The sequence below is a fragment of the Nicotiana sylvestris genome, chromosome 11, assembly GCF_000393655.2.
Source record: "Nicotiana sylvestris chromosome 11, ASM39365v2, whole genome shotgun sequence".
Lineage (NCBI taxonomy): Eukaryota > Viridiplantae > Streptophyta > Magnoliopsida > Solanales > Solanaceae > Nicotiana > Nicotiana sylvestris.
Window position 1 is genome coordinate 27,815,276 of NC_091067.1, and position 14,920 is coordinate 27,830,195.

Sequence of the window (14,920 nt, forward strand, 5' to 3'; positions counted from 1 at the left end):
CAATGCACTACATACTAACCTATATTTTTGTGGATTTGGGATGCCAAAGTGGAGTCCAAAGATCAATCATTTGGCGTATGCAGATGACATGATTATTTTCTCATCCTTAGATGAAACATCTCTGATGTTGATTATACAAGTGCTGAAGGCATATGAAGCTGCATCTGGGCAGCTTGTTAATAAGACCAAATTAGCCGTGTACCTGCATCATTTAACAGACATGGAAGTGGTCAGCAAGGTGGAAAGGATCACAGGCATTCATAGGAATGATTTCCCTATCATATATCTAGGTTGTCCGATATTTTATGCAAGGAGAAAGCTGGAATTCTATCAGCCCCTAATTACTAAGGTAATGGACAAACTGCAATCATGGCAGGGCAAGTTATTATCAATAGGGGGCAGGGCAGTTCTCATATCCCATGTATTGCAAAGCATGCCTATGCATCTACTATCAGCTGTAAACCCTCCAAAGTATATGATAAATGAGTTGCACAAATTGTTTGCTCAGTTTTTCTGGAGCAACACTGTAGGAGGAACTAGTAGGCATTGTGCTTCATAGAATACCTTATGCATGCCAGTTGAGGAAGGAGGAATAGGTTTCAGGTCACTGCATGATGTAACAAAGGCATTATTCAGCAAGTTGTGGTGGAATTTCAGAACAAAACCAAGCCTATGGAGCTCTTTCGTATGTCAGAAATACTGTAAAAAATTAAATTCTGTAATTGTTCCGTGGAAAAGGGGATCTCACATCTGGAGAAAAATATTGGAATGCAGAGATCTGATTGAAGATCAAATCCTTTGGCAAACAAAAATGGGATCCTCACTATTTTGGTATGACAACTGGACAGGTCTTGGGGCACTATATTTTTTAGTTCCTCAGGACTTTGACATTGATGAAAATGTACATAATGTACATGATGTTACCTTAGATGGTGAGTGGGATGTGGACATGCTATTTGAAATGCTTCCTGAAGACTTAGCAGTACACATTCTGGAGAAAATCAAACCACCTTCACCTATGCAGGTTCTTGACAGGCCTTGTTGGATGCTGGAAATGAGAGGATATTTCAGTGTTAAGTCAGCATGGGAGTATACGAGAAGAAGAGACGAACCAAGAACAACTTATAGAATGATTTAGGTAAAGGGACTGCCTTCTAACATAGCATTTTTCATGTGGAAAGTGTGAAAAGCAAAGCTACATTTAGATGATTTCTTGAAAAGGGTAGGCTACTGCATGCCATCAAAATGTTGGTGTTGTGTACAACCTGACGAGGAATCTCTTCAGCACTTATTTTTTAGATCAGAAACTGCAAAGACAACTTGGAAGTATTTTCTATCGAGGGCAGGAATAGCTGTGGAGGGACTTACATTGCACCAAGCAATCACAAAATGTTGGACTGCAAATGTGTGCTTAAGGCTAAAACCAGTAATGCAAGCACTCCCCTCATGCGTAGTCTGGGAACTTTGGAAAAGAAGAAATAGTATGAATTATGGTGATGCTGTGACAACTAGCAGGGTGATTTATCAAGTTTCATCAAATCTCCAGGCATTGGTGAAAGTGAGAAAGCCTGGGATGGACATGGTACCTCACAAATGGCAAGATCTATTAGCTATGATGGAAAATTTAACTCCTAAACTTAAGGTTACAAAAGTCATGTGGGAATTTCCAAGTGCAGGATGGCTAAAAGTTAATACGGATGGTGCATCAAGGGGAAATCCATGCAGGAGCTCAATAGGTTTTTGTATAAGAAATGAAAATGGTGACATAGTCAAGTCAGTAGGGAAAAAGATTGAGGAGACAACAAACACAGTAGCTGAAGCAAAGGCCATGGTAGAAGCACTAAGGTTCTGCAGATTTAAACAATACTCTCATGTATGGCTTCAAACTGACTCAATGTTATTAAAAAAGATAATGGATGGGATCTGGAAACCACCATGGATCATATCTGAGCAGGTAGAGGAAATGATGCAACTAATGAATGGGGGCAATTACACAGTTACTCATATTCATAAGGAGGGCAACAAGCTGGCAGATCACTTGGCTAATTATGCTTTAGATCATGGAGAAATAGAATGCCAACAATTCTGGCATCTAGATGCACAGGGAAGGAGGTTGGTTAATGAAGATAAGCTGCAATGTCCAAATCTAAGGGTGAAGGTGAACAGGAGATAGGAAGCAAAGAGAAAAGGAAGAGCATGAGGCATGTCAACTTAATCGACCAATATATTCAAATCCTAACGGAGGAGGATATAATGGTTGGTATTTCTAACTATCTTTTCTCTACCGCAGGTGCCACTACGATGCTTATGGCACTACATAATGCAACTTTCGAGATAACTGATGCTAAAGAACAAAAACACATCAATAATCGAGCACAACAACAAAGACTAATGGCATTGGCAACCCAATCAGCATGGGGTGAAAGTGTTTAATATACAACCAGCATGGTGCAGAAGTGTTTAATATCACACTCATGGTTCAGTTAGAAACAGGATCTGGGAATATAAAAATGATTGCTCCTCATTTCGAGCACAACAAGAAGCAAATGGCATTGGAAACACAACTAGCATGTGCATCAAATATGTTTTCGAGAAAAGCAGGCAACAAAGGCCAATGTGTTATATTAACGCATGCTTCAATCCACTTTCGGATTAAATAATCTTTTAATGTGCACACAAGGTTTAATGTGAAAGTCCTGGCAGACAACACATGCTGGTGAGCAAAGGAATCAAATGGAAAAGTGGAATGCACATGGAAAGTTATCTAGGATACATAAAAGCATGCAATACTCTAGGATGAAGGTACTATGGGATATATTTCTTTATGCTGTAGCTGTAGGTGGAGATCACGTGCATTCCAGCACAAAGCTGTCTCTTTTCATCAGCTCAATCAATGAAGCAAAAGGAACGCAGCAAGGGGAAAAGAAGGTGCAGATGCCATGCACGATAACTGTTGTCAAATTTTATGCGATCAACAAATGGGAGAGATTCAAATATTATGCTGATTTTGTGCGAGCGAAGTACACTTTTTTGGAGTGGAAATTACAGCAAGAACAACAACAACAAGAATGGGAATAGGTGCATATGGCTATAGAAGATCGATACTAACAGCAGTAATGCACACGCAAAGGAAATAAAGCACAGCAGCTGGAAAATGCAAAGGGACAACGAGCACGCACAGGAGGCAGCTACATCTAACTGTGCATTGTGGCACTTTCTGATTCATAAAAATATTTTAATGTGCACACATGGTTTAATGTGGAAGGTATGGCAGACAACACATGTTGTTGAGCAAAAAGATCACATGGAAAAGGCTGTAGATGGAGCTCACGTGCTTTCCACCCCAAAGCTGTCTTGACTCCTCGGCTTCATCGATGTCGTGCATAAAGACGAAGCAGATGTCGGCTCCATCACGAGAAGATGTCGTGCACAAAGCAGATGTCGTGCATGCTTAATGCTGTGCATTGGTATGCCACCAGCATGTGGGACAGAATTCTGACGAACGGATGCTGGCAGCTGGGACGTGATCGAACATGGAGGCACGACAGTTCCAAATGGATTTGCACGCCAAGACTATTTGCTGAAAGTAACTCGAGGAGAGCATGTGAGTCTTTTATGGAGGATGGAGGGAACTCGATATGGAAACAAAGTACAACATGCTTTTGTGAAACAAAAGAGAAAACAAGTGTCGAAAAAATATGGAATTGCAACAAACAACCGAGTTTTTTTAATAGAAGGAACGTTGCATTGTGCGCTGTAAAAGCCTTTCACATGCACATTCTTGGATGCAGAATTGTATTACAAAGTTTAATAGCATTAATGTGATATCAATGTTGAGTGCAACACTCAATTTTGATAATAGGATACTTGTTAAGTTCAAACTTTATTTCTTTCAGTTCGTAGGATATCATGACATTGTATTTCGTATTTTATCTGGTTATAAATAAAACTAGCCCTAGGCGATTGCCTAGCGGACTGAAAAAAAAAATATTCTTTCCTTCTTTAAAAGTTTTTCTTTCATAAATGTCAAAATAAATTAAAAAATTGAAGTCCAAAAAAAAAATTTGATTTTTATTTAGAAGTACTTTTGTAAATTTTAAAGAAAAAACTCATAAATCCAAAATATTTTTTCAAAAGTCCCTCTTTCAAAAATTAAGAGGCAACATCCAAAATCCATTTTTTTTAGAAAAAGAGAAAACAAATGAAAATTTAAACAAAAATATTTTCTTTTTACTTTTAAAATTCCCAAAGTTCAAATCAAAAGCAAATAATTTTTTTTAGAAGTCTTTCTTTCAAAATTTAAAAAAAATCAAAATCAAAAATTCAAAAAAAATATACTTCCTTTCTTCCTTTAAAGCATTTTTTCAAAAATTCAAAAAAAAAGAGTTAGCTTATTTACTCTATTCTCGATTTTCTCGAACTACGCAAGATTTGATTTATGCGACGTCATGATACGTAGGCAATCCTCATCGGATTCGATCATAGCCATAAAATTAATTGAGTGAAAATAAACTGAAAAAAAGAGAAAGGAAAATTGAGTGAATAAAAAGGAAAGAAAAGAATGAAAAAAGAAGAAAAAAAAAGGAGCGACAAGAAATAAAAGAGTGACAAACAAAAAAAGAGTGCCAAAAATAAAAGAGCGGCGAAAACGAGATAAAAAAATCAAGAGTGATTAAAGAGTGGCAGAAATGAAGAAAAGAGATACAGAGTGAAAAGGGTTAGTTAAGGCCGGGATGAAACATGCAACTGTTCAAACACATGGTAGAAACGTTTAACTGTTTAGGTGCATTGCATCCAAACGTGCGATTTCCTATATGTTAAGCGTCTCAAAACTAACAAGGTTATTGGGTGTGCAAATTAGCCAGGTTCTGTTCAGGTGGTTGGTTTTGTTGGTAATCTGGCTTCCCATCCTTACTTCACAACAACGGAAAGGTTTCTATGGCCTCTGAAAGCCATCTACAAATCATTGATCCTGAGGATAGCCCAGCGCCGGCTATTCCACAACTAGAATCAGCTGCTACTGAAGAGAATAGGATGTTGCGTCTCCGCATATTGGAAATGTGGGACGCCTAGTCTAATGGTAGGGAACCGCCAAGTGAAATTCCTGAGTTCCCTGAGTTGATCCCCAGGTCAGATGAGGTTACCAACACCCATGTACCCAACCCGCTCATCCCATGCGGGCGCCCTCCAATGCCCTCCAATGATCCTGGCATGCCTTCTGTGGTTCACCCCCAGGCACCGGCATCAAGGGCACTGTCAATGTTCATCTTTCAGGGTCCATAACTTCAACCAGAAATAACATATGTGGCCACGTACTCCTTCACTCAACCTCCGCAATATGATCTCTCGGTGGAGCAAGAAAAGGTGGTTAAAAATCCCGAGCAAGAGGAAATGGCTTGGAAGATGAAGAGCCTAGAACAAAGCCTGAAATACATGCAAGGCCTGAGTGGCCAAAAGAGTGTCTCATACTTTGACCTTTGTATGTTTCCCCATGTCCGCTTGCCAGCTGGCTTCAAGATGTCAAAATTTGAAAAGTACGACGGCCATGGAGACCCGATCGCTCACCTGAAGAGATACTGTAACCAGTTGAGAGGTGCTGGTGGAAAACAGGAGCTGCTAATGGCCTATTTTGGGGAAAGCCTCACCGGAATCACTTCTGAGTGGTATACGGATCAAGAAATTACTCATTGGCATATGTGGGACGATATGGCCCGAGATTTTTTCCGCCAGTTCCAGTATAATGTGGACATCGCTCCCGACAGAAACTCTTTGTCCAATTTGAAAAAGAAAATCGCGAAAAGCTTCCGCGAATATGATGTCCAATGGCGTGAGCAAGCTGCCAGGGTAAAGCCTCCAATGGACGAAATTGAAATGGTCACTGTCTTTCTACAAGCCCTAGAGGCAGACTACTTCCAGAACATGATGTCTGCTATGGGTAAGCTGTTCGCTGAGGCTATCAAAATTGGGGAAATGGTTGAAAGTGGTTTAAAAACAGGGCGAATCTTGAGTCATGCTGTCTTTAAGGCCACATCACAGGTTGCTCAGAATGGTTCGGAGGGTTTGATGAATAGAAATGGGGTTGAAGAGGGAGCCATGATGGTTTCAAGCTCGAGGGGGGCCTGCAGGTCATTCAGCCAATCATATGTGCCTACTATGGTCCCACCACACTATTATCCCCTTCACGATGCTGCTTATGCTATGGCACCGCATCCCTATGCGGTGATGAACTTGCAACCTTACCCGCGGCCACAACATTATACATAAAATCGAGCTCCACCTCCCATAAATGCCCATCCTTGCCAGGTTCCATATAATCCCCAACCAAATGTTTCCTAGTACAATCCTCGCCAAAGAGAGCCTTTCAGAAAGAATCAGTTCACCCATATTGGTGAATCGTAATCAAGCTTGTTCCAAAAGCTAATCAGGCTAGATCTATTGCAGCCGGTGGCTCCGAACCGGCCGAACCCCGAGTCCCCCTCGCATCGAGCTGATGCTAGATGTGAATACCACTCTGGAGCAGTAGGACATAGTACAGAGGACTGTTGGACCCTCAAAAAGGTATATGAAGATTTGATTGAAGCTGAAAGAATTGTTTTTCAAGATGAAGAAGCTCTTGATGTGATGAACAGTCTGTTGCCTACCCACAACATCGGGCGAATAGTCGGAATGATTTGTAAAGATGATGAATTTGATCCGGCACTGAAGGCCATTGCAGTCATTGCCGAGACAGAAGAAAAGCCAAAAAATGGTCGCCAAGCATGAAAGTTTTCCATCAGACGGGAGTCTTAGTAGCCAGTCTTGCTATCCTTTCTACGTCCGGATTATCTCAGGGTGTGATCCGGATGTTTTACTTTATTGTCTTACTTTTTGATTTTAACCCTTCTATCTTTTAAAGTTTAAAAAAAATCCAAGAATGTCTTTTTTCTTAATCTGGTTGTTTTCTTATTTTCTTTTCAGTTCTGTTAAATGCAGATTTCAATAACATGACATGCTTGCGGACTTCATGCCCGGACGCCAAAACGTTGTCAGTCTTCGAAATAATGAATCAAGAGTCAAAATGCAAAGAAGACTAAGTTTGAGGAAATAAAATAAAGAGTTGGAGCATCTAAAGGAAAATTGGCTCCAGATTGGAAAGATCCATACATGGTAACAAGAGTACTGCCAAAAGAGTGTGTGTACTTGGGACACATCGAAGGAAATGTCCCCGAAACAACTGTCTATGCAAATGCAGCCAAAAGGTACTATGATTGATCCTCCATATAGTATCAATATTCTCCGGTTGGGATAACGAAGGCTTTCATTCCCGCTACCCAAACACTATTAACCCTTTTGTAAACCATTTGAGCTAGTTACTCTTCTTTGATTACCCTCTTTGGAACCTGAAAGTGTTATTGAAAAAAAAATGATGAAATGAAAAATGAAAAAAATGAAAAAAGAGAAGGAACAGAAAGATAAGAAGAAAAAAAAGGAAGAAAAGACAAAGAAAATGAAATGAAAAAAAAGGAAAAAAAGAGAGGAAAAAAGGAAAGGAAAAAGAAAGAGAAAACAAAACAAAACAAAAAGAAAAACAAAAGAAAATCCAAAACAAAGTTCCCTGAACTATGTTCGACTTGATTCCGAAAGGATACGTACACAGCCTCTCTCTGGGTTCAGTCACAACAAAATAAAAATCCAAATTCCCCCAAAAGTGAAACTGGGGCAGATGTTATAATAGTTCGGCGATGATCCCGCCTGAATGGTTCCAAAGTTGTAATTCAGTCCAAATCATCTTTTACCCAAATCCTTTCAAGTCCTTCCGAGCAATCGGTGAGAATGTTCAAGGATCAGAGAATACAGCTACTTGGATCCGATGCAATCAAAATGAGAGAAATAAAATGAAAGTGTCTTATTGGTGAAAACCCACACGGACACCGTAAAGCGATGGTAAGCAGAGAAATTGAAAATGAGAGAGTCTTGTTAGTAAAAACTCGCAAAGGGCACTATAAGGCGATAGTGAGAAGAGAAATGAGAGAGGTCAGCTCGTGAAAACTTGCAAAGGGCGCCCCTGATCCAGAAGAGGATCCTCACAACCATCGGCATCGACAGAGACTTGGCAAGGTTTCTCGATTTTGAGGCAAAAGTTGTGATGAATTTCTAAGAGTCGGACGGTTTACACAGATCAAGCATCTAGTCCAAAAGGCATGTCATGTTCATTGAAGTCCGCAAGTGCTCCAGATAAGTCCTTCTTTCCTTTCCCCGAAAGGGATATCTCTTGTCTAAATTCATTGTCCATTCCATTGTTTGTTTTTCTTTGAATCCCTTTCAGTATAACTCTATTCCGAAACTAAGACAAAGAAAGGATGACAAGACTGATTTACAGGGCTTTCGTTTGACATAAGCTAATGTGCAAAAAGGCACCCAGCCTCAGCAGATGCATCAAGTCGATCTCGACTGGCCATAATGGCCGATGCTCCAGAGTCAAAATTATTGTAAATTAAAGAAATCCAAAGTCAAGCGCCCATAAAGGCAAAATAAGATGAAAAGGTCAAAGCCCCACACGGACTAACCATCATGTGAAATTTTGGAATGTCAAGATCCCTGGGTATAGAAAAGAAAACGATTTCCAGAATGCCAGCGAGCAATGAAGATTTTCATCAAAAGAGTTGGGCCGAGATCAAGTGATCAAAACAATCAAGGCCACAAAACCAACCACCGTTTCAAACTGACAAATTGTTCTTTGTTTGAAAAAACAGGAAACAGGTGCAATCCAAAGCAACCTTGCAAAAAGCAGGTGCAACCAAAAAGAAACTGCGCAAGGGCTAGAAACAGCTTTGCAGCAACAACCCAAAAAGGGAAGTCTCCTCCAAATTCTTTCTTGCATTTTAATTTTAATTTTTTTCTTAGATAAAAAAAAGAGGAAAAAATGATGATGAAAATGAAAAAAAAACAGAAATGAAAAAGAAAAAGAAGATAAAAAATCCAAAATCATGGTAGCATAGGGTTTCCAGTCTCTAGCTACGTCTTTTCCAACATAGGGTCCCATTCCCTAGTCGATGCCAGCATAATCTGGTAATCTTTCCAACATAGGGTCCCATTCCCTAGTCGCTGCCAGCATAACCTGGTAGTCTTTTCAAGTATAGGGTACCACTCCCTAGTTGATCCCCGGCATAACCCGAGGATCTTTCCGGCATAACCCAATGACTTTTCCGGCATAATCCGTGGACCTCCCCGGCATAACCCGATGACATTTTCCGGCATAACCCGATAACTTTCCCAGCATAACCCGTGGACCTCCCCGGCATAACCCGAGGACTTTTTCCTGCATAATTCGATGACTTTCCCGGCATAACCCGTGGACCTCCCCGGCATAACCCGAGGACCTTTTCTGGCATAACTCGATGACTTTCTCGGCATAATCCGTGGACCTCCCCAGCATAACCCGAGGACCTTTTCCGGCATAATCCGATGACTTTCTCAGCATAACCCAAGGACCTTTTCTGGCATAACCCGATGACTTTCCTGGCATAACCCGTGGACCTCCCCGGCATAACCCGAAGACCTTTTCCAGTATAACCCGATGACTTTCCCGGCATAACCCGTGGACCTCCCTAGCATAACCCGATGACCTTTTCCGGCATAACCCGATGACTTTTCCGGCATAACTCGTGGACCTCCCCGGCATAACCCGAGGACCTTTTCCGGCATTACCCCATGACTTTCCGGCATAACCCGTGGACCTCCCCGGCATAACCCGAGGACCTTTTCCGGCATAACCCGTGGACCTACCCGGCATAACCCGAGGACCTTTTCCGGCATAACACGATGACTTTCTCGGCATAACCCGTAGACCTTTCTGGCATAGCCCGATGACCTTCCTCGGCATAACCTGAGGACCTTTCCGGCATAACCCGGTCATTTTTCCCGCATAACCTGGTAATCTTCCCAATTTGGGGCCTCCGATCCCCATTTTATTTCATTTTAGATATAGGGTCTCCACTCCTTAATCTTTTTTTCTCATGGATACACAATCCCGATTTTATTGCTTTCAATAAAGAAATAATTTAGATTTTGTTACAATAACTCACGAAATGTTCCTAGTAAAAACTGGGCCAGAAAAATTTCGTTCATTTGTTCATTTTGGTGTCTGAGCAGGTTATACCTCAAGACACAAGTTTCGAGGCGATCAAAAGAAAAAATCTCGATTCAAATAAAAGAAAAGAAAAACAAGAAAAGAAATTGAACTCTAAGTGTAGAAGCGGAGAAAGGATGCGGACTACTCAAGATATGATTGAAGTCACAAGTTTTGCATGTACCGCCTTGATTCGAAAAGCTGAAGAAGAATGAATCAGCGGTTGCAGCTAACGAGCATCAGGATTCAGATCAAAGTCTGCAGGAAGAACCATCCAAGACTCAAGATCAAGCTTTAGCAGGTTATAGACAGGAATCTTATAACTCGTAGTTGATAGGCTTAGCTAGTTTAGCTTTTTATTTTTTATTTTGGTGTAATAAGGAGCTCAGCAAGCAGAAACAGCAGCAACAATAGTGAAATCACAGCTATTCTGTAGTCCCAGCTAACAAAACTTCCAGAACTATACCGACCTGATTCCTTTATAGCCAAGGATATGTAGGCAACTTCCGAAGTAAGGTTCGGTCAAACTTTTTCAAAATGCTTCCCATGAAGTCTCAAACGGGCAAAAATTGCTCGTATTTGCTCACTTTGTCTTTGCTCTGCTCGAAAATCCTTCATGTTTCCGAGCAAAGAGGGGCAGCTGTGAGCACCTAATTTTTGCCCTACATGAAAATAACTCTTAAAAATAGAATAATATTAATTGATTTTTAGGAGTTTTTCTATATTTAGTTGCATTTCATGCATTTTTAATATTTTAAAATCATAGAAAAATCATAAAAATTGTCACATGTTAATTTTATGCCATCTTAGGTTCAATTTGCATATAGGAATTAATTTTATTAAGTAAAAATTACATCAAATGGTCATTTTTGCATATTTAGATTTTAGTCTTTAAAATTAGCATTTTCTTTAGTTTTAAGTTAATTAGTTGTTTTAATGTTAAAAATAAATAAAGAATTTTAATTTTTACAAAAAATAGATTAACTTAGGATTTTAATTAATTAAAGGAAAAGAAAAAAGGGGGAAAAAATAAAAGAAAAATAGGAAAATGTTTGGTCTTATTTATTGAAAATTGGGCCAATCCTTAAATTGACCCCAATTAATACAATCCATCTAGGCCCAGCCCATCCTCCTTTACCCTCATCTGATAAAAGAACTAAGACCTAACATCTCTAGACCTAGAAGAGGAGAGCATCAGATTTTTCCATTTCTTTCACCGAAAAATATACAACGCCGCTGCTCCTCTTTCCTCCTCCATCTCCAAACCTCTCCCATATCCAAAAAAGGACTCATTCACTCTCCATTCAATCACACATTCTCACTCATGCAAAAGCAGCTGAAATTTTTTAGTAGCAACTAAGAAGAGTTCTGAAAACTCAAAAGTTCATTTAGGAATCTGGATTGCATTTTCAGATTGTGACTTCTGATTTCTAGGTATGCCTACGAGGGAGGATTTTCGTTTTGCAATGCAATATTCAATGAAACGCATGATAGATACATTTTAGTCAACTAAGATAAGCTAGAACCAAAGAGGAGAAAAAAATGAGTGACAAATTTTTATTCTATTGTGTATATTGTCTTAAAAAAGTTTTATTGTGATGTGCACCATTTTAATATAAATGAATTAAGACTTAGATCTTGTAGCTTTGACAAGCTTCCATAACGGTAGAAAATGACTAAAAACTCTTATTTTTGGTAGTTATACTGCTATTTGTCTAATGTTCCAATCTTCAAATCAAGCACTAATTGAATTTTTTTGGTAATCATATGCATTAATACCCAACCCGTGTGAAAAAAAACTTGGAACATTCATGACTAGTGTTGAAAATACTTTGAACCCTCGTAGTTTGCTTTAATCGCATTTTATAATGAATCATCGTGACTATGGGTACGGTTCCCGTGGCATAGTCATGATACCTAATTCTCAAATTCGGGGGTGCATTTCATGTAACCCGATCATAACAACTTCGAATATTAATAAAATAAATATGTCGTGAATCGCGGGTGCATTTCATGTAGCGTGGTTCGCGGCGTGTTCCACGGCGTGTTCCAAAACAAACAAGTGTACGACAATCGTAACTTGTTCAAGAAATAAATCCATAAATCCTAAAAGCGTTTAAATAATTAAAAGCTGTTATAAAGTTAAAATGCATAATAGGTTTTAAAACATGTAGTAAATCAGATAATTAGGCCAAATATTAAAAATTTAAGTGATCGTGCTAGAACCACAGAACCCGGGAATGCCTAACACTTTCTACCGGGTTAACAGAATTCCTTATTTAGAATTTCTAGTTCGCAGACTTTTAAATAAAGTCGCAATTTCCTCGATTTGGGATTTAAAATTAATCGGTGACTTGGGACACCCAAATAAACTATTCTAAGTGGCGACTCTAAAGAAATAAATAAAATAACCCCATTTCGAATAATGTCACTTAAATTGGAAAAACTCTCTTATATTCCCTCTCGGGTGGTAAAAAAAGAGGTGTGACAACACCGTGTCCCTAAGGACCCACAAATGAGGATCATCATACTGTCGATCTCGGATACGCTCCAATAAAGAAGAACGAGCGACTATGCAAGCTAACAAATGGTTGGGGTCAGAAACATACAACCTCACGAGCTGATTGGCCAAAGCCTAAACATCCAAAGCAAGCGGTCTTTCACCGACCGCAATATACACAAGACTGCCCATACTGGCTGATTTCTTACTCAAAGCATCGGCCACCACATTGGCCTTTCCCAGATGGTATAAGATGGTGATATCATAGTCTTTCAACAACTCCAACCACCTTCTCGCCCTCAAATTTAGCTCCTTTTGCTTGAACAGATACTGTAGACTCTTGTGATCCGTGAACACCTCGCATGACACGCCGTATAGATAATGCCTCCAAATCTTCAACGCGTGAACAATGGCTGCTAACTCTAAATCATGAACTGGATAATTCTTCTCGTGAATCTTAAAATGACGCGAAGCATATGCAATAACCTTGCCATCTTGCATCAACACCGCACCAAGTCCAATACGCGATGCATCACAATAAACTGTATATGGCCCTAAACCTATTGGCAAAACCAACACCGGCGCCGTAGTCAAATCTGTCTTGAGCTTCTGAAAGCTTGCCTCACACTCATTCGATCACCTGAATTGGGCACCCTTCTGGGTCAACCTGGTCATCGGGGCTGCAATAGATGAAAACCCCTCCACAAACCGACGATAATAGCCTGCCAAACCTAAGAAACCCCGAATCTCTGTAGCTGATGCGGGTCTAGGTCAGTTCTTGACTGCCTCTATCTTCTTCGAATCTACCTGAATACCCTCTGCTGAAACAACATGACCCAAGAAAGAAACTGAACTCAACTAGAATTCACACTTCAAAAACATGGCATACAACTGACTATCTCTCAAAGTCTGAAGAACCACTCTCATATGCTGCTATGCTCCTCCTGGCAGTGGGAATAGATCAAAATATCATCAATGAAGACTATCGCGAATGAATCCAAGTAAGGCCTGAACACTCGGTTCATCAAATCCATAAAAGCTGCTGGGGCATTTGTTAATCCAAATGACATCACCAAGAACTAATAATGCCCATACCGAGTGCGGAAAGCTGTCTTAGGGGCATCAGATGCCCTAATCCTCAACTGATGGTATCTAGATCTAAAGTCAATCTTCGAAAATACCTTGGCACCCTGAAGCTTATCAAACAAATCATCAATCCTCAGCAATGGATACTTATTCTTGATTGTAACCTTGTTCAACTCCCGGTAATTTATACACATTCTCATCGATCCGTCTTTCTTCTTAAAAAACAACACTGGCGCACCCCAAGGCGAGACACTAGGTCTAATGAAGCCTTTATCTAGAAAGCCTTGCAACTGCTCCTTCAACTCTTTCAACTCAGGCGGGGCCATATGATACGATAGAATAGAAATGGGTTGAGTGCCCAGAGAAAAATCAATGCAGAAGTCAATATCCCTGTTGGGTGGCATACCAGGCAGGTCTGAAGGAAATACCCCAGGAAATTCACAAACTACAGGCACAGAGTCAATAGAAGAAATCTCGGCACTAGAATCATGAACATATGCCAAATAAGTCAAACACCCCTTCTCGATCATACACCAAGCCTTCATATATGAAATAACACTACAAGTAGAATGATCAGGAGTCCCTTTCCACTCTAAACGAGGTAAATCAAGTAAAGCTAGGGTCACAGTCTTGGCATGATAGTCCAAGATAGCGTGGTAAGGTGATAACCAGTCCATCCCCAATATGATATCAAAATCAACCATATCCAAAAGTGTTAAATCTATTTGAGTCTCAAGACCCCCAATCACAACTACACATGAATGATGGATACGATCTACCACAATAGAATCATCCACCGGTGTAGACACATATACAGGAGCACTCAAAGAATCACTAGGCATGACCAGATACAATGCAAAATAAGATGACACATAGGAGTAAGTAGATCCTGGATCAACTAGAACTGAAGCATCTCTACTACAAACCAGAACAGTACTTGTGATAACTACATCAGAAGCCTCAGCCTCAAGCCTGGATGAAAGAGCATAACATCGGGGTTGGGCCCCACCACTTTGAACTACATCTCTAGGACAGCCTGCTGCTGGCTGGCCTCCACCTCTAGTGGCCTAACCTCCACCTCTAATACCTACACCTCTACCTCTAGCACATCTACCTCTACCTCTAGCTGGTTGAGCGGGCTGTGGAACACTCGATGTCTGAACCATGGCACGAGAACCCTGTTGCTGAGTGCTAATCGGGGCTCGAGGGCAGAATCTAGCAATGTG

At 40.3% G+C, this 14,920-nt stretch overlaps 2 protein-coding genes across 2 annotated transcripts; one reads left to right on the forward strand and one right to left on the reverse strand.

Annotated features, from left to right (window-relative positions):
- Positions 1 to 5,391: 5,391 nt before the first annotated feature.
- LOC138880861 (uncharacterized) lies at positions 5,392 to 6,966 on the forward strand. The gene is made up of 3 exons (XM_070161041.1): positions 5,392 to 5,660; positions 5,763 to 6,099; positions 6,958 to 6,966. Exons 1-3 carry the CDS (start codon positions 5,392 to 5,394, stop codon positions 6,964 to 6,966), a joined length of 615 nt encoding a protein of 204 aa, XP_070017142.1.
- A 354-nt stretch (positions 6,967 to 7,320) lies between these two features.
- LOC138880862 (uncharacterized) lies at positions 7,321 to 14,536 on the reverse strand. Its single transcript, XM_070161042.1, has 2 exons — positions 14,101 to 14,536; positions 7,321 to 7,379 (listed from the first exon to the last, which is right to left on the reverse strand). The coding sequence occupies exons 1-2, from the start codon at positions 14,534 to 14,536 to the stop codon at positions 7,321 to 7,323; spliced, it is 495 nt and encodes a 164-aa protein (XP_070017143.1).
- Positions 14,537 to 14,920: the final 384 nt, after the last annotated feature.

Bases quoted from the DNA above. Each gene is read 5' to 3' on its own strand.
- LOC138880862 (XM_070161042.1), bottom strand. From the start codon at position 14,536: ATGCCTAGTGATTCTTTGAGTGCTCCTGTATATGTGTCTACACCGGTG. The intron at 7,380-14,100 runs GTATGCCACCCA...TAACACTTTCAG, and splicing joins ATTTCCTTCAGACCTGCCTG to GTTCCAAAGAGGGTAATCAA.
- LOC138880861 (XM_070161041.1), top strand. From the start codon at position 5,392: ATGGCTTGGAAGATGAAGAGCCTAGAACAAAGCCTGAAATACATGCAA. The intron at 5,661-5,762 runs GTGGTATACGGA...CGCTCCCGACAG, and splicing joins CTCACCGGAATCACTTCTGA to AAACTCTTTGTCCAATTTGA.